At 38.4% G+C, this 20,664-nt stretch overlaps 1 protein-coding gene across 2 annotated transcripts in view; it reads left to right on the plus strand.

Annotated features, from left to right (window-relative positions):
• Positions 1-17,477, plus strand: part of LOC137093936 (ATP-binding cassette sub-family C member 4-like) — a 50,776-nt gene extending 33,299 nt beyond the window's left edge. The window contains exons 18-28 of one of the 2 annotated variants that reach the window (XM_067458993.1): positions 1,106-1,185; positions 4,616-4,766; positions 4,890-5,009; positions 5,098-5,208; positions 6,410-6,510; positions 8,802-8,993; positions 9,075-9,320; positions 11,288-11,460; positions 13,274-13,379; positions 14,528-14,662; positions 16,952-17,477. In XM_067458993.1, the coding sequence (XP_067315094.1) occupies positions 1,106-1,185; positions 4,616-4,766; positions 4,890-5,009; positions 5,098-5,208; positions 6,410-6,510; positions 8,802-8,993; positions 9,075-9,320; positions 11,288-11,460; positions 13,274-13,379; positions 14,528-14,662; positions 16,952-16,981 (1,445 nt within the window). In that variant the 3' untranslated portion in view covers positions 16,982-17,477. The remainder of the gene's footprint in view (positions 1-1,105; positions 1,186-4,615; positions 4,767-4,889; positions 5,010-5,097; positions 5,209-6,409; positions 6,511-8,801; positions 8,994-9,074; positions 9,321-11,287; positions 11,461-13,273; positions 13,380-14,527; positions 14,663-16,951) is intronic. The other variant, XM_067458994.1, reaches the window with a different exon arrangement.
• Positions 17,478-20,664: the final 3,187 nt, after the last annotated feature.

Below are 20,664 nucleotides of genomic sequence, written 5' to 3' on the forward strand. Positions count from 1 at the left end.
AAAACTGAATTTTCAGCATCATTACTCAAATCTTTAGTGTCACATGATCCTTCAGAAATCGTTCTGATATGCTGCTCAATAAACATTTGTATAAAATATCAATGTACCAATGCATCAGCGTATTAGAAGGATAATAGTGCCAGATAATGATGGTATCCTGATATGGCCAGTATAGTGCAGTTTCTTCTCGCCTTCTAAAGAGCAAACAGCAGACCTGGGTTTTGTGTCATCGTGGTCTTTTTATCGGGGTGTTACTGTTGATAACATGAGCAAAAGGGCATTTACAAGTCTCAAAAGTCTAATAGATAGTTTTTATGACTGCTGAAGAGTCAGTTGGAGCCCATTTCCATGAGACTGTTATCAACAGCGCACACATGAGCCGCAATTACTGCAAGATGCACTCATAGATATCACATTTAGTAAAACATTTATGGTTGGAATAAGCTTGCGATGTGGATTAATTGCCACAACTACTGTATCCTGTGTCTCTGCGCTCTAGCCGTTTCGTTGATAATCTATGGTCTCTAGTAATAAAGAATGGTTAACACTAGTGGGTGTTTATGTCTGTCAGTTCTTACGAACTTGTTATCCTCAGTATGATTAGCTATAAACATTTCTGACAAATGACAAATAGATATCCAGCATGGTGACATTGTTGATTGAGCTCTCCTTTGTTAGCTTTATTTGCATTTAATCCATCATTTATTATCCTTTCAGTGATTTCACATCATAGGTTAAAGGCCTTTATGGCAAGTATTATCATAACCAGTTAGATAAGTAAATGGCATTATGGGATTGTTAATGATAAAATAATGCAACAGAAAACGTTCAGTATATCACTGTCAGCATTTCATTTTACTTTTTAATTAGTGGTGCTTTCATTTACTTTTCCTGGGTCAATGACAAAAGTGTCATGACTTCGATTTGACAAAGTTTATTCAAATATTAATGAAGCATTTTTTGTTCATTTTATTATTTTATAATAACATTTATTGTAACTTTTTATAAGAAATAATAATTAAAAACTATTAAAAATAATAGTATATACTTTTTTTTGCAGAAGCAGTTCTGTTTGCTAAATGGCTTTTTTTCATTTTTATTTCAGGAAGAATCCTCAACCGGTTCTCCAAAGACATTGGCTACCTTGATTCGTTACTTCCATGGACATTTGTGGATTTTTTCCAGGTTTGCTAACTTTTTAATTTGCTAAGAAGTATTTCCTACTAAAGCAAGTTTTATAATTCAGTGTCTGTTAAACACTGTATAATGTGCACACTGCTAACGTGGCTATATTAGAACACCCATCACTTGTGGCCATACACATTATTATTCGCTCTGGTAAACCAAGTGTTGTAGTCCAACAGCATACTGTGGCTTTTCCCCTGGCAAATGACAATGTGGTCAATGCGTGGGTGACAGGCGTCACTTTATGTGCTCAGAGCGCTATTGTCTGAAGCTTGACAGACTGAGTGGAAGTACAATAGTCTTTCTTTTAAGGAGCTTTTCATTGTGTGGGGCAGCAGAATCCTCCTTGTTCTCTCTCAGGATGAGAAAACTGTGCAGTCACTTAGCCTTTCCCACAGTCCTCTCTCACTATTGGTTCCTTTTAGCGTGACAGCAAAGTCAGCATGCATTGTTGAATACTTCCTAAAGAATAGCATACCACTGTCCTGCTCGTACTATTTCTTCAGTATTTGGTCTCTTCAAGTTGGAATGATCATACTTACAACATACCAGTGTCATAATCAGCAGCGATAACTTTGAGATGGACGTGTGTATTTTAAGCAATCACGTAGAAGGTTAATATTATTTGTTTCATTTTCTTGCACAAGTGCCAATAAACTTAGTGTTTCTCTGTTCACTGTGCACTGTGCAATGTAGATGCAACCCAGGAGTTTTATGCTCATGGGCGTGCTGGCCTGAAAACAAGGTGTGTTCAGGGGCATTGTTGACAAATTGCTATTTTGAGGCAACTGAAAACGACTGCACATTTGCACATTTTTAATAGTAAAAATAAAAGGATTCTTTCTTTCCGCTCACAAATTCTGCCATGAGAAAAGAGTAAATGTTGTTCATTTACATTTAGATTACTATGACACTGTAACATTACAAATGGGTTGAAAATGAGCAAACTGACACAGGAGACTCTATTTTACCGATCTAAGCACATGATCTGAAGTGCGTGGTCAAAAAAAACAACACAACAACCGTCAGCATGCCAGGCGAATGGTAGCCTGCCAAGCCAGACCCACATCAAGATGTTTGGTCTGGAAACTCACCATAGACAGCTCAATCCGAGGGGCGGGATAAACGGTTGTCTTTCAAACTCCCTCTGCACGCGATAGGATAGCGCTACACCAACCAGAGCAACGAAGGTGAAGCAGAGCTCGCTGACTGATTAAACATTTGCCGTATCCGGTCGGCTAAACTCAGAACACATCTTCCCTTTTTAAGAATGACTTCAGTGCCGTTCTTTGTTCTTTTTTCAGAGAAAAGCTTAACTCCAAGTCTTCCAGAGTCGTGGTCAAAGCTAATTCGAAAGACCGCCGCCGTTCGCCAGTTTCTGTGTTTACTAGAAGCACGCAAACGCAACTCGGCCGTCGTCATTATGGCCCCGCCCGCCGACTCTATACACGATGTGATTGGCCCGTCCAGATTTTGAGGAACACAGCTCAGAATGGTATTGAGAGTTCCTAGACGACACTTGCGGGCAAATTAAATTTGCTGCCGCTAGGGTGCGTCTAGATTTCTAGGCTAGGCGCATGGTCCAAAAGGGTTGTATTTATTATCTTAATGAGTCATGGGTGTGTTTTCGGAGTAATGTGCAATAAACCAATCAGAGTCTCATCTCCTTTTCCCTTTAAAAGCCAGTTGCGCTTGCACCACGGGTGGATTCTCTATGTGTTACCTGGACCTTGAAATTCCTGTTTATTAGTCATTAAACTTTTAGTCTCCTGTTGGATGTTCCAAAACGTGTTATTCAGGGGACTTTTGTCAGCTTCAGGGCTTTTGTGAAAACCACAGATTGTACTTCTGCATTTTTGTATCCCTGCACATAGACAGCCAGTTCATCAGAGGGTTATTAACAAAACTGTTGTTGTAAGAGTAGGTCTATCACTTTAAACAGCATTATGGTAAAAATGGAACACTGGCAACAGCTTTCTTAACTGTATCGCAGCGGAATTTTGCTTGTGAGCAGAACTGTCGTATAGGCAGTTTCTTTTGGTTTCCCCCCTGCATTTGGCCTTCTACAGTGTTCATTATCATCCAGTTTGAAATGTGAATGACTACAAACAAATAGGTTTTTCCAATTTTCTGCCACAATGTTCTTTCTATGATTCTTTGCAGCCTTTAGCCTTTGCCTGCAATGCGTTGGATCCTTTACTGGAAACCAAATTTCTTTAGTCTTTGAATTATTGCACCCAGTAACAATACAAGTAGGAATTATTGTGAATTATGCTGAATGTTATCGGTAAAAACCTGATATGTGTCTGTATATCAGAGCCTAGCATTTAGGCTTAAAGGAATAGTTCACCCAAAAATTTGCTCCTCCTCAAATCATCTTAGAATGACATTCTTCTTTCAGATTAATACAATCTGAGTTATATTAAAAATGTCCTGGCTCTTCCAAGCTTTATAATGGCAGTGAATAGTTGTCGTTTTTGAAGTCCATAAAAGTGCATCTATCCATCATATAACTGTTTGTGTAAGAAAAATATTAAAACATTTATAGACTAAAATAACTAACTTCCGGCGGTCAGCGTTAGCAAGTTGACTTAAAAGAGCTAATAGAGTAACCCCCGACACGATGTAGGAGCATTGCACGCTTTGACGCCTCTCACAGATAGGGCTGGGCAACAAACTCAAGCCCCTCTTCTCTTATATTGAAATCCTCCACCATTTCTCTTTAAAAATTCTAGTTTTAGACTCTAATTCATGACCAGTGTTTTGTTTTGCTCTATCCTCTGCGCTTCTGCGTCAGTCTGTATGCGTCAACGGTCACTCGCGTACCGCTGACAGCAAAATGTTTAGGCATTTTATGAATTACAAAATTGAATTACATGGTATATGCAAATGAACCACAAATTCCGAGATCGTGACTGGATGCCACTTGCCAAATTAAACGTGCAACATAATGAGGGCATAACGTTGCAACCAAAGCGGTTTCTTTAAAAGAAGATTTAAAGAGGGAGATCTCGCTCTGACGTTATTGTGGATCTACGTGGCAAGTCCCAAAATCACAAACACAGTAATGCTTTTGTCCATTTGTGTTCTGCCATAGTCTATAGTCATTCCCACACGAGCCTTAAATTGTTAACATGGTTGCTGGGATTATGGGTAATTTGAGTGAGATCTCACTCAGAAAGTGCCGAGTCATGCTGTCATGGCAGCCTCACTGTTTTTCTTCCGTGTTCTTTGATAAATGTTTGTGGTCAAAAAGGAGCAGCTTAAACCACAAAGTGCTTTTAATGAACCAGCAGTCAGCCGCCGTGCAAGTCACTTGCCATTTAAAGCACACTTTGTACTATTTTATTTTATTTATTATAAATGAAATGTATTTACTTACATTTTTATAATATATACCTCTTCATTTTCGTTCTTTTCTGCACTGCAGGTGTTACTTCAAATCGTTGGCGTCATTGCTGTGGCTTCTTCAGTCATTCCTTGGATTCTTATTCCTGTGCTGCCCCTATTTATATGCTTCCTGTTCCTACGCCGATACTTCCTGAGGACATCTCGAGACATCAAGCGCATTGAATCCACTAGTAAGCATTTTTAAATTTCTTCTGTCAGATCTGAGAATATCATCATCTTCAGTAATGTTTCCTCAAGCATAAGGCCCTCTAAGTCGGTCTGATGTTGATGACTGTTTATTTGCATTCCTACAGCTCGAAGTCCTGTATTCTCCCATCTGTCATCCTCACTGCAAGGCCTCTGGACCATTCGTGCCTTTAAAGCTGAGGAAAGGTTTCAGCAAACGTTTGATGCCCATCAAGATCTGCACTCAGGTCAGTAAAAGCGTCAGTCACTTACAGGACTCAGATTAGCTCTTATCTTCTAAATGTGTTGTTCAAAATGCTCTGTGTACTCCTACAGAGGCCTGGTTCTTGTTCTTGACCACTTTACGCTGGTTTGCTGTGCGCTTGGATGGGATGTGTTCTGTGTTTGTGACCTCCACAGCCTTTGGATGTCTTCTTCTTAAAGACAGTGAGAAATCCAGATCAAAGCATACACACTACTCACCATTACACAATCCTTGGCGTTCATGGTGACAGTGCACTGAATCTTGAGTACTAGGGCACAGGGGGAGAAATATTATAAATATTATGCATTTCATAAATATCAAATGGTATTGACAAAAATATTTCACAGCTAAAGCAATATCATTGGTAAGTGTATTTTCAAGTTTAAAATGGATATACAAAAGTTTGGGGCCATTTTTTTTGTTGATATTTTTTATTCAGCAATTATAAAAAATTTTACTGTCAATTTAAATTGAATTTTGTAACCAAAAATGTATATTTTAAATGCTGTTTTTGTAAACTTTCTATTCAAAGAATCCTGAAGAAAGTATCTTTGTTTCCACAAAAATATTAAGCAGTTAAAGGGTTAGTTTTAGGCTTATAAACATTTTGGAGTAGCTTCAGCCCGCCTAACGACGTCCCTGCGTAGTGCTATGACGTAAGGATGAAGCACACCATCGTTTTCTGGGCCTGGTGTCTATAAAAGCTTTTCTTTGACTAAAAAGGACATTTTCAGCTCTAACGCTTACAGGATAATCTTATATTACCATGACCTTTTATATATCAAAAACTCAAGGGAAAGTTGATTTCTCAATTCATCACCCCTTTAAACTGTGTTCCGAAAATGAACGGAGGTCTTATGGGTGTGGAACGACATTAGGGTGAGCTATTTATGACATTCATTTTTGGGTGAACTAACCCGATGATAAATGATTCTTGAGCTCTAAATCTTTATATTAGAATAGTTTCTGAAGGATCATGGAGTAATGATGCAGAAAATTTTGCTTTTATCACAATTTAAAATAACTTTTTGCTGTATTTTTGATGGAATAAATGCTGCCTTGGTGAGCATAAGAGCTCACATTTTTTCATGGTAGTGTATATGTTTGTGTTTATACATATTCTATATGAAGCATGAACTGCAAATGTCCCATGTCTCAAGAATGAATGGTCTTTGATCCTTATATTGCCAATCACCAACTTTCATTGAAAATACATTTCTGGACGTTTCAAATCACGGTCGATGGAGACATCTTTTATCATCTTTTGACTAATATCAACTTTGTTTCATACTCATGTGTTTACATGGTACCCAACTGTACCAGCTGAATCTCTTTTTTGAGACCAATATGTGAATGAATATTGATTGTGTCCGATTCTCACAGGTATGAGGGCGGGAGATGTGGGATTGGCCTTGTCTTATGCAGTCACCCTAATGGGAATGTTCCAGTGGGGCGTTAGACAGAGTGCTGAGCTGGAGAACATGGTAAGAACCTTAAAATATTTGAATTTACTGAAAAATTTATTTCATGAAACATTTTACCACCCTCAAACTTTTGAACAGTAGTGTAGTGTAGTATTTGATCAAATCTGTAAAAACGGTAATACTGCAAAATATTATTAAAATTCAAAATTATTATTTTATATTTGATTTATTAATTTATTCCTGTAATAGCAAAGCTGAATTTTCAGCATCAATGCTCCAGTCTTCAGTGTCACATAATCCCTCAGAAATCATTCGTATATGGTGATTTGCTGCTCAAGAGACATTTCTTATTGGGATTTTTTATATATATATATATATATATATATATATATATATATATATATATATATATATATATATATATATATATATATATATATATATATATACAGGTCCTTCTCAAAAAATTTGCATATTGTGATAAAGTTCATTATTTTCCATAATGTAATGATAAAAATTAAACTTTCATATATTAGATTCATTGTACACCAACTGAAATATTTCAGGTCTTTTATTGTTTTAATACTGATGATTTTGGCATACAGCTCATGAAAACCCAAAATTCCCATCTCAAATAAATAGCATATTTCATCCGACCAATAAAAGAAAAGTGTTTTTGATACAAAAAAAGTCAACCTTCAAATAAGTGTTTAGTTATGCACTCAATACTTGGTCGGGAATCCTTTTGCAGAAATGACTGCTTCAGTGCGGCGTGGCATGAAGGCGATCAGCCTGTGGCACTGCTGAGGTGTTATGGAAGCCCAGGATGCTTCGATAGCGGCCTTAAGCTCATCCAGAGTGTTGGGTCTTGGGTCTCTCAACTTTCTCTTCACAATATCCCACAGATTCTCTATGGGGTTCAGGTCAGGAGAGTTGGCAGGCCAATTGAGCACAGTAATACCATGGTCAGTAAACCATTTACCAGTGGTTTTGGCACTGTGAGCAGGTGCCAGGCCGTGCTGAAAAACGAAATCATCTCCATAAAGCTTTTCAGCAGATGGAAGCATAAAGTGCTCCAAAATCTCCTGATAGCTAGCTGCATTGACCCTGCCCTTGATAAAACACAGTGGACCAACACCAGCAGCTGACATGGCACCCCAGACCATCACTGACTGTGGGTATTTGACACTGGACTTCAGGTATTTGGGCATTTCCTTCTCCCCAGTCTACCTCCAGACTCTGGCACCTTGATTTCCGAATGACATGCAAAATTTGCTTTCATCCGAAAAAAGTACTTTGGACCACTGAGCAACAGTCCAGTGCTGCTTCTCTGTAGCCCATTTCCGGCACACGCCTGCGCACGGTGGCTCTGGATGTTTCTACTCCAGACTCAGTCCACTGCTTCCGCAGGTCCCCCAAGGTCTGGAATCGGTCCTTCTCCACAATCTTCCTCAGGGTCCGGTCACCTCTTCTCGTTGTGCAGCGTTTTTTGCCACACTTTTTCCTTCCCACAGACTTCCCACTGAGGTGCCTTGATACAGCACTCTCAGAAGTCTATTCGTTCAGAAATTTCTTTCTGTGTCTTACCCTCTCGCTTGAGGGTTTCAATGATGGCCTTCTGGACAGCAGTCAGGTCGGCAGTCTTACCCATGATTGCGGTTTTGAGTAATGAACCAGGCTGGGAGTTTTTAAAAGCCTCAGGAATCTTTTTTGCAGGTGTTTAGAGTTCATTAGTTGATTCAGATAGTTAATTGCTAATTATATTAGCTAATTTTTTGAGACAGGAATTTTGGGTTTTCATGAGCTGTATGCCAAAATCATCAGTATTAAAACAATAAAAGACCTGAAATATTTCAGTTGGTGTGCAATGAATCTAAAATATTAAAAGTTTAATTTTTATAACTTTTGGAGTAGGACCTGTGTGTTTGTATATATATATATATATATATATATATATATATATATATATATATATATATATATATATATATATATATATATATATATAGTGTAACATTGGAAAAGTATTTACTGCTACTCTTTATTACTGTAATGCATCCTTGGTGAATTAATTTGTTTAAAACAACTACTGTTCCGGTGCAACATAATTATTTTGACTTTTAAGAAACTCTCAAATATGGTATTTCTGACCTGAAAAGAATGGTAGAAAATCTGATGGTAGAAAATGTGAAGTGGGGTGGGGGTGGTTCACATATAGTTGTGGACAATGAGGGGCCTTGAAGTCAAAAAGGTTGAGGGGTGTGTGTGCGTGTGTGTGCGTGCGTGTGTGTGTGTGTGTGCGCGCATATTTACATGGATTGATTTGCTTTCTGAATGATGTGCCCCTCTAGATGACATCAGTGGAGAGAATATTAGAGTATACAGAACTAGAAAGTGAAGCACCATGGGAAACCCAAAAACGGCCCCCTCCCGACTGGCCCAAACAGGGCCTGATTACCTTCGACAAGGTCAACTTCTCTTACACTTCTGATGGACCCGTCATCCTCAAAAACATCTCAGCCATGTTCAGACCCAGAGAGAAGGTGGGTCCAGCACCAGCTTCAGTTCATCATGAGAGTCTGTCAGGACATTTGCACTGATGTTTTCTGCTCTGTATCGATCAGGTTGGAATCGTTGGACGGACTGGTGCAGGGAAAAGTTCTCTGATTTCAGCACTGTTCCGTCTGATGGAGCCAGAGGGTAAAATCTTCGTAGACGGAGTATTGACCTCAGAGATCGGCCTACACGACCTCCGCCAGAAGATGTCAATCATCCCGCAGGATCCTGTACTGTTCACAGGAACCATGAGGTACAACCTAGACCCCTTCAACCAGCACTCGGACCTTGACTTGTGGAACGCTCTGGAAGAGGTGAACATGCACACACTCGCTGTAATGGAGAGCTGTAGGGATGACGCATTTATGTAGGCAAAAAAAAAAAGTTTTAGCACTTCTGGTTCCATTGCTCTGAAGTCAGTTGTTTTTTTTATGAGTTTTTGTGGATAAATGGGACTGCAGAGGTTGTCATGAACATTAAACATCATCACATTGGATCAAACAGAAAAACTCATAAACACACTAGTTCACTTTTACAGCCTGATTGTGTCTTTAATAACACTTGCAAACTATTCTAACTTAAACTTTTTTAGGGAAACTATTTTTTAAACAAAGACTTAAAGAGTTGTCCGAAGCTTAATGGTGGTGACATTTAAAGTCAAGTTGTCGTGGTGTAGTTCGTCTATAGCCTACATTTTAAACAAAACATGTAAGAATCATTAACTTTTGTTGGTCACAGAACTTATTTTCTGCGCTTAATTAGAACCCAATAGAAAAATCCTTCTGTTTTTTTGATGAGAGAACCAGTGATGCTAACGTTCGGGTTGGCCTATAAAAATGTGTCATCCCTGCAGCGCTTGCACAGTTAGGTTTATATGGGAGAAGTTTTTCATTTTTACACGTGACCGCATGTGATCAGTTTTCGAGTGGATGTCTCTGGGTTCATGATGGGTATCATGGTTAATATATTTTAGATTTATATATTTTAGTTTTTTTAGTTGTATTACCTGCCTTTCATATCACCATAAACCGACAATAGAGAACCTTTAACATGTTCTGTTAAATGATTAAAATATTAACTTGACATCTGAGGGGTGACACCACTAGAACAATGTTATATATTTTATTGACTTGTGTACTTGCATCATCCTAAATGTTTCCAAGAATGTTTAAAATCAGAGAAATAAGTCATTTTAACCAGGACACAGATCGTGTCCGTGCGTCACCATAATTTACATCATACCCACATTACCCTTTACCCTTTTGTACCTATTGTTTTATTAGACAATGGAAGAACTGTTTGGATACATTTATAGACAGAAAACAAATTATTTTACACTAATACAGCATTTTCTCCGTTATACAATGTTTACATTTTTTTGCATGTCATTTAGCAACACAAGCCATCCAGCATTGATTAAAGGGATAGTTCACCTAAAAATCATTTACTCGCCCTCATCTTGTTCCAAACCTGTTTCTTTGTTCTGCTGAACACAAAAGAAGATATTTTTAAGAATGTTTGTAATAAAGAAGACAGAGCAAACATTGACTACCATAGTATTTTTTCCCCTACTATGGTTTGTCAATGGTTGCTCTGTCTGCTTTATTATATTTATTATATAGTAAATTATGATAAAATTCTAATTTTTGGAGTGTGTCCTTTTCTCCAGTAGACTTACATTACGATTATACACTCGCCCAAAGGATTATTAGGAACACCATACTAATACTGTGTTTGACCCTCTTTCACCTTCAGAACTGCCTTAATTCTACGTGGCATTGATTCAACAAGGTGCTGAAAGCATTCTTTAGAAATGTTGGCCCATATTGATAGGATAGCATCTTGCAGTTGATGGAGATTTGTGGTATGCACATCCAGGGCACAAAGCTCCCGTTCCACCACATCCCAAAGATGTTGACTGTGGGGGCCATTTTAGTACCGTGAACTCACTGTCATGTTCAAGAAACCAATATGAAATGATTCGCGCTTTGTGGCATGGTGCGTTATCCTGTAGCCATCAGAGGATGGTGGTCATAAAGGGATGGACATGGTCAGAAACAAGGCTGTGGCATTTAAACAATGCCCAATTGGCACTAAGGGGCTAAAGTGTACCAAGAAAACATCCCCCGCACCATTACACCACCATTCACTCTGCACAGTGGTAACAATGGGGGGGGGACTCAAAACACAAAGAACTCAGCAGACAGGTTATGCATGTAACATGTATGTAACACAGTTAATAATTGATCTCTGACTTATGGCATATGCTGTCTGCTCAAAGGTCCAGCTGAAGGCTGCTGTGGAGGAGTTGCCCAGTAAGCTCGAGACAGAACTGGCTGAGTCAGGATCAAACTTCAGCATGGGCCAGCGGCAACTCGTCTGTCTAGCTAGAGCCATTCTGAGGAGGAACCGTATTCTCATCATTGATGAGGCAACTGCAAATGTGGACCCTCGGTGAGTCCTTATCTGATTACCTTTGACCTGGCTCTGAGAGCTATAGCTTTAAATGCACAGTTGCTGGTCAAATAATTAGAATAAAGTTGATTTTTTTCACTAATTCCGTTCAAAAAAGGGAAACTTGTATATTATATTCATTCATTACACACAGACTGATATATTTCAAATGTTTTTCTTTTAATTTTGATGATTATAACTGACAACTAAGGAAAATCCCAAATTCAGTATCTCAGAAAATTAGAATATTACTTAAGACCAATACAAAGAAAGGATTCTTAGAAATCTTGGCCAACTCAAAAGTAACATGAAAAAAAGTATGAGCATGTACAGCACTCAACACTTAGTTGGGGCTCCTTTTGCCTGAATTACTGCAGCAAAGCGCCGTATCATGGAGTCGATCAGTCTGTGGTGAATGCGCCACCATGCATCTCACCGACACACACACACCTCACTGCCAGTGGGCTGGCCAGGAGAGAGAATACAACGTTCAGTTGTGGAACTCCAGTAAGGGCTGTCAAGTCAATTTTATTCACTTTAAACATTGGATGAAATTATTTCTCTTTTGATACAGGCGATGCTGAGTCATTAATACATCATCAAAGACAAACAATTATGATACTGATGTATTTTTCCACAAGTCCGATGTTTTAGTTATAATTATAGTTTGGTAACATTGGCTTGTAAGTCACCCACTACAACTAACAAGGTGATAAGCCTATACGTGAACGGATATTCATGCATAGGCTGTAAGATTTACCGCTGTGTTGAGCTCAATGTTATATGGAAAACTTCGAAGAAGAAAGACAGTTTGATAATTATATTCCTTGTGGTGAACCTATGATAAGCAGTGCACGTCGCTCTGTTTTATAGATAGCCAAAATATCTCCAAACCACTGAAGTTGAGCGAACTTTCTCGTCAACGATATCTGTGTCCTCCAAGCTGGTCGTGAGCACTGAACTATCTAATTTTTCTCGTTCCACTTTACTCCGATCCTCCATGCCTGTCAGCCACTGTGACTGTAAACAACACCGTGTGCGGCACCCAGAAGCCCGGTCTGCAAAACGCACGCGCAGCATTATGCATACCGCATAAGCATTATATCGAGAATTTATCGAACTGTTATCGTTTTATCAAGGAAAATTATTTTGTGATAATTATCGTTATCGTTTTTGCCCCAGCCCTAATGTCTTGCATATATCTGTGCGTAGTGGTTATTGAAGCACTGACTCCAGCTGCAGTCCACTCTTTGTGAACGTTTTGGAATGGGTTTTGTTTCACAATCCTCTCCAGGGTGCGTTTATCCCTATTGCTTGTACACTTTTTTCTACAATATCTTTTCCTTCCCTTCACCTCTCTATTGATGTCCCCTTGACACAGAGCCTCTTTTGCAATTACCTTTTGTGTCTTGCCCTCCTTGTGCAAGGTGTCAATGGTTGTCTTTTGGACAACTGTCAAGTCAGTAGTCTTCTCCATGATAGTGTAGCCTACAGAACTAGACTAAGAGACCATTTAAAGGCATTTGCAGGTGTTTTGAGTAAATTAGCTGATCAGAATGTGGCACCAGGTGTCTTTAATATTGAACCTTTTCACAATATTCAAATTTTCTTTGATAATGAATTTGAACTTTCCTTAGTTGTAAATTATAATCATCAAAATGAAAATAAATAAATATTTGAAATATATTAGTCTGTGTGAAATGAATGAATATAATATAAAATTTTCACTTTTTGAATAGAGTTAGTGAAATAAATCAACTTTTTGATGATATTCTAATTATATGACTAGCCCTGTATGTTTTGTGCTCTGCAGGACAGACGAGCTGATCCAGAAAACCATCCGGGAAAAGTTCAGGGAATGCACCGTCCTCACCATCGCACACAGACTCAACACTATCATAGACAGTGACCGCATCCTGGTGAGTGCAGAGATGGAGTGCTCCTTATCATAATGCATGCAGATCCGTTATGACCTGGAACACATTCATAAAAAAATACATTGTTTTAGTACAGAAACCATAGCATTGCACATGAGCCTAGACTATAAAAATACACATCATTTATTTTATTTCTTTATATTTTTTTAGATATCATAATACAAAAAATGAAGTTGTGCACCCTTTTGTCTTTTTGGTGCTAAATTTTGTTGATAAACATTAATGCCTATTGATGAAACTTTGCAACTTGAAAATGTATAATCTTTTTTTCTGAAAGGGAAATGTATCTACACGAGTTGACTTGTGCTAAAAGAGTAACCCTTGAACCCTTGACACATGCTTATTGACGAACGCAGAAGCGCAGATGATAGAGCGAAACAAATAGTAGCGTCAGGGGTTACTCTTTTAGCGCAAGTCGACCTGCGCACCACTGACCGTCGGATGGCAGTTATTTTAGTCTATAAATGTTTTATATTTTTCTTACACAAACGCACCACTTTGCTTCAGAAGTCCTTTATTAACCCCCAGAGCCGCCTGGAGCAGTTATATGATGGATAGATGCACTTTTATGGACTTCAAAAACAACAACCATTCACTGCCATTATAAAGCTTTAAAGAGCCAGAACATTTTTAATATAACTCAGATTTGATTAATCTGAAAGATATATGTCATATACACCTCGGATGACTTGAGGGTGAGTAAATCATGGTTTAATTTTAATTTTGGTTTTTTTTATCCCTTTAAGTACTTTTATATTAATTCTTATGTATGCTGCATATTAAACAGCCACTCAGTAATAAATAACAGCCACTCAGTAACTAGTTATATGTCTTGCAAGCATTACATGCACATTTTAAAATAGCATTTTCATTTTGAGTTGGACATTATGAAAGTCAAGACTAATTCAAAGCAGTAACTCATGAATTTAACAGACTGATTGTTTGTTTGATTCAGTAAAAAGAACCAGATCATAAGTCATTTATTAATGAATCAGACTACAGATATTATCCTAATGTCACAAATCATTTGGTTCCAGGATTTAGTTTTGCATTGGAACCCCTTATAGAAAAGTACCACTTCTCAATCCTAAAAGGGAGGCATAAAAAATAAATGTTCATTTTTCTTGCAGGTTCTGGATGCAGGTCAGATCCACGAGTACGACGCTCCCCACGTTCTCCTACAGAACCAGAACGGGATCTTGTACAATATGGTGCAGCAGACAGGAAAGGCAGAGGCAGCCTCGCTGCTGCAGACGGCCAAACAGGTAAGCAGATCACCGGATGTCCACAGGAGCGCGGTGACCCCCTGTGTCAGTTTAATACCGATGTGAAGCCTCCCGCCCATGTCGCCCTGTCCGATCGCCAAATATGTGCCACATGTACCTGTGCCAGAAAGCCACAATACGCAGTGTTTCAAAGAGCCCAGGCCTTTGTGCTGTCAGTCAGTATTAGTTTCCCCTCCTCAGCGCCATGTTGTTCTCCCTCCGGATCGGGTTCCTCTCCACCTCCTTCAACCGGTGAGCTCATTCTCCGCGCCGGCCCCTCTGGAGCTGACCGCCGGGGCTTTCAAGCACAAATCTACCTGATATTAGACCACTCTGCCTTTGTGCGCTCTGAATACCGGCTCAATTGAGAGTATATCTGATAGTGTGGCCAACTGTTTGTCGGCCATGCTTTGTGTTGTTGGGACTTTTCTCTGTGTATCTGCAGGGGGTGTGGGTCCGAACACCAGGTGCTTTTTCTTCTTTTTGTCTTTACGCTCATTGTTAGCCATGGGTGCTTTTAAATACAATGAGAGGTTTTGATTACTGCATAATAATGATATTAAATAAGGGGGGATTTTTACTTCCATTCAGCCTCCTGTGTTCCGTCCCCTATGTTTAGAAAAGCATTGTCAGGGAAGGTTTGGGAAAAGAGTGACGCCTTTCATCCCGTTCCAGGTCTCATTAAAGGGTCATATAGTGCAGGGTAGATTACTTACAAATTGTAGTGCGTTTGCAAATTACATAATGAAAATTGTAGTTAGTTAAATAACCTGGTAATTTGCACAATTTAGGTAATGTATTCCGACTACTTTTTGTACTTTTTATTATTTTTAGATTACTTTTGACCAAACTCATTTATCATATTTAGGGCAATTTTTATTTAATACCATAATGATATAAAAACTTAAAAAGAAAAAAAGTATATTCTGCAATATTAAGGGAAATTGTTTGGGAATAACTTATGCAGGATATATGCCATGAATTTGTGCATTTTAAAGAAATAGTTTGCCCAAAAGTGAAAATGATCCATAATTTTCTCACCCTCAAGCCATAGGTGTGTATGGCCTTCTGAAGCAAATCAATGCGTTTGTACAAGAAACATATCAATTTTTAAAACTTTATTAATTAAAATATGTAGCTTCTGCATTCGATTTACAGAAAACAATGTAACTGGAGCTTCAAATTTTGGGATGCCATTTAGTGCCATTATAATAGCCTGACAAGCTAGACCCACATCAAGATGTTTGGTCTGGAAACTCACCATTGACAGCTCAATCCGAGAGGCGGGATAAACGGTTGTCTTTCAAACTCCCTCTGCACGCGATAGGATAGCGCTACACCAACCAGAGCAACGAAGGTGAAGCATGGCTAGTTGACAGATTAAACTTTCACCGTATCCGGTTGGCAAAACTCAGAGCACATCTTCCCTTCTTAAGAATGACCTCAGTGCCGTTCTTTCTTTTCTCAGAGAAAAGCTCAACTCCAAGTCTTCCAGAGTCGTGGTCAAAGCTGATTCGAAAGACCGCCGTTCGCCAGCCTCTGTGTTTACTAGAAGCACGCAAGCAAAACTCTGCCGTCATTATGTTAAGCCCCGCCCACCTACTCTATGTGATTGGCCTGACCAGAGTTTGGCTTTTATAGCTCAGAGAAGATATTGAGAGTTGCTAGACGACACTCGCGGCAGATTAGATTTGCTGTCGCTGGTGTGCGTCTAGATTTCTAGGCTACCATTATAATGCTTGGAAGAGGATTTTTTTAAATATATAACTCTGATTGTATTTGTCTGAAAGAAGAATGTCATATACACATAAGTGATTTGAGGGTGAGTAAATCATTGGGCAAATTTCATTTTTAGGTGAAGTGTTTGAAAGACAAGAGCCTTCCAAAGACACACTAAGTGATATATAATATTTTCATCAGGATTTGATGATTAGATATGCAATAGAGAAAACACTCCTTAAAAGTGAAATGATTTCTGTAAATTCAGTGGTCAAGAGCTGTTGCCTCTCTGTACCCTGAGTGTGCAATTCCACAAATCCAGAAGATTTTACCAACAAATATAAGTGATAAGCTCTTTTTAGACAGGAAAATTAAATAAAAAATTATATTTGGGTAGAATCAATGAATATGTAATCAATAAATATGTAACTGGATGATAATCGGGCTACAATTACAGGTACTTATTTTTTGTAATCTGATTATGTAATCCAGATTACATGTACTCAGTTACTAACCCAGCACTGCATACACGTCACACTAACCGTGCTCTGTCTCTCTTTTCTCTTACAGGCTTACATGAACCGCAGTACGGCCCACTAGCTAGTGGCGGTTCTACATAGAATTTCCCCCATGGCCGAGACCCCCTTTTATAATTCTACACACAGTTATATTTTACTATAACAACATAATTGACAAAGAAAATTATATTTCTCAATTGCACAAATCATTCATTAGAACATTTTAAAAACACACTTGAGAAAATCCAGTTATTTAACTAGTGCAATTACAAAAGGAAACACACTTTTAAGGTACACGATCTCCACCTCCAACATTGACAAAAGACAATGAACACAATTCTGCACAAAATATGACAGTATCAGTTATCAGAATTTAAATATACACTACAAATAAATGTGCCAAAAATAGCCTAGGCATGTATACAATCAGATATGTAAAAAAAATTAACAAGCAGAAAGCAACCATAATATAAAATATTTTAAAATAATATAGGCTACAAATAAAATATAGAATAAATATTTTAAATAGCACAAATCCTTCATTACACATTACACTGTCATCACACTCTATAAGGCCGCATTTACACTGCAAAGTTACGTGACCAAATTCCTTTTTTCTTTTTTGTCCCTCTCATGTGGTAGCTACAGATCAGATATGACATGTGAACGTGTAAGCAGGAAGAAAGTGCATGGATTCCGATATTATTCCGATATTCTCAGATCGGTTTCGGGCCTCACTCATATGTGGAAATTAATAAATCCGATATGAATTGGATACGCATTTTTGCGCCTGCCATGTAAGTGGACAGATCGGATATTCCCATCTATGCAAGTCGTACATCATTGAAAAAGTGACTTTTTTGGTACAGATATATCTATACAAATTAAACATCTCTAGTTAACTAGTAGAGTATTATTTTCGGTCATTTGTGTAAAATAAAAGGTGATCTGGCGATAAAATGTGTTGCTTTTAAAATCATGCTGAGAGCTTGTTGTCGCTGTTGTCAGTGGCAGCGGCTCGTGCACAGATGCGGGCTTCAGTCCCGTTGTGGAGACTCTCTATTCATTCTAGAGAAAGAACAAAATAAAAGACACACAAACATGTCCCTGCCCTTGATATAAAATCACTGATGAACGCATTTGATTGTAATAAGAAAAACAAATATACTAGGGCGGATTGAAACCAAACCAAACAAAAGTTAATAGGGCACCAATTTTCAACTTCCCCTTACAGTGAAATTATAGATAAAAGAAAACTACTTCGCGGCAGAGGATTTTTTTTTTTTTAACAGCTCGTGCCGCCCCCCCATGTGTCATATGAGAAAATGTATGTATGTAGCTGGGAAACCCCCTGTATTCCAATAACCCGGGGAAGATTTTTTTTTTTTGTCACTTTACATCCTGCAACATAATCGCATCAAAAAATTTAAATTAAAGGGTTAGTTCACCCAAAAATGAAAATGATCTCATTAATTACTCACCTGTAAGACCTCCGTTCATCTTCGGAACACAAAAGAAGATATTTTAGTTGAAAGCTGATGGCTGAGAAAGGCTTCAGATAGGCCTTCATTGACATTCAGTACATTTTTTACTCACTCGAATCATAGAGGCACTAAAAACGTTGTTACAAAGTCCATCTCACGGCAGTGGCTGTACAGTTATGTTACTAAGTGACGAGAATAGTTTATGTGCGCAAAAAAAAAAACGAAATAACTATTTTATCCACCAAGTTATTGTCTTCCGCGTATGCCTCGGACATGAACTCACGAAGCACCACGACACATGCGCGAGAATATGACGCAGTCCGCCGTTCGGACACGTGACCCAGAAGCGAGGAAGTTTGTTTACAAGCAGAAGAAGGGAAGACGCACCGTATCTAAGCTGTTGAAGACCAAGTCCTATCTATATCTATTTGAATGGGGGAATCCTGGAATCTCAAACTGCTTGCCAAACTCATCAGCAAATAAATCTAACCTGAACTGTCCCATAAATGTTGTTTCTTATGATCAAATAGCGTTAACAAAACCATATTTTTTCAGGATTTACGAGCAAAGGCGCATGTACTGTCCTTAACACAAGTTTCTATGGGATCCGGAGCTTCTAACTGCAGCTGCAGTGATGTAATGAATTTTTCAATCAGTGATTGGCTCATTTACTTTAGAATGCAGGACTAGTTCCGCCAGAGAGGTGCAGGTATGACATCACTTTATAGGCCAAAACCCGGAATCGAGTTAGCATTTTAGCACTTTTTTAGCACTGTTTTTTTTAATAATGCGATTTGGTTATGGCTGAAATAAGGTCTGGTGAACACTTTTGGGTTTTTTTTCCTTCTATGACATAAAATACCTTAGTATTACCCCACTATTACATATTTTTTAAAAAGCTGTTTCACAGTTGCTAAAAAGTGGCTAAATGAGACTTCAGAGGTAATCGAGGAGATTAAATACCGAACAGGAAAACTCTTTTACAGCCTCATTATGAAAACGCTTCATTATGAAAACGCTTTTACAGCCTCATTATGCTCATAATTGTGCTCTTATAAACTAGTCTAAATCAAACTGGGGAAAATGTTTTTAGATAAAAACTGAAAGAGTTGTCGGAAGCTTAGTGATGTGACCTTGAAATTGTGGTGTGGGACGTGGTTCATTTACAGCCTACATTTAGCTTTTTACTTCCGGCAGCTGCATTTAGGCTTCAAAAATAATACAAGTTGTGCTCATCTGTGAAAATTATCTTGTTGGACAAAACGTGTAACTAAGTAACATAAAATGTTGTTTTTCCGATAGGCTGATCAAAAATCCTGTTGGGTTTTGGAACTAGTGTGAAGCTAACAGCCAGTTGCTCTACAAAGTGACGTCATACCTGCACCACTCGTTTTTTATTATTATTATCGTTAGCAGCAGGAGCTAACAAGGGTCATGCTAACCAGCCAAAACATGAAGCTTGAATTGCACTGGTAGTATGAAAATGGCTTTTTAAGGAATTTATGTACAGGTCCAGGGACAGTGCTGGGTAGATTACTAGCACATTGTAGTCCATTGCTGAATACAAATAACATTATAAAAATTGTGGGTAGTTATGTAATCTTTTACATTACACATTTTAGCTAATATAATAGTTAGTGAAAAATAAAGATTTTCACTAACTAGGGTTTAGGAAGGAACTGCAGGGGGTTCGTACATTTATGTCCAGTTATCACTATATTAGCTATAACCTTTGCCTCAATAAACTCCTAATTACTGCTTATTAAGTTAGTTAATTTAGATATTGGGTAGGATTAAAGGGGGGGTGAAACACTCCGTTTCAGTCAATCTCATGTCAATCTTGAGTACCTATAGAGTAGTACTGCATCCTTCATATCTCCGAAAAGTCTTTAGTTTTATTATATTTATAAAAGAAATATGGGCTGTACCGAGTCTTTCCGCAAAAAAACGAGCGCCTGGAGGCGTATCGTGTGGGCAGAGCTAAAGAATGACGATCGCACACAAAGCGGTAACATCCTCAAGCGTAGAGAAACTCATGGCTATCGATCCGATTCAGCTAATACAGATATGATCCAGAATCAGATCCGGAGGCTGTAATAAACTGAACAGGAGAAACGGCAACAGCAGGACGTCCGTCTCTGTGGTATGTACTGTATTTAGTGGCCTGTCAACATTTGTGTGTCTTTACTCGCAGTTTATGAGGACATGATTCGGTTTATGGACAATTGTATGCGACTAAACCTTAGCAGTAGCAAGCAAAACGGTTTTGCACGTCAGACCA

This window comes from Pseudorasbora parva, chromosome 12 (genome assembly GCF_024679245.1).
Source record: "Pseudorasbora parva isolate DD20220531a chromosome 12, ASM2467924v1, whole genome shotgun sequence".
Classification (NCBI taxonomy): domain Eukaryota; kingdom Metazoa; phylum Chordata; class Actinopteri; order Cypriniformes; family Gobionidae; genus Pseudorasbora; species Pseudorasbora parva.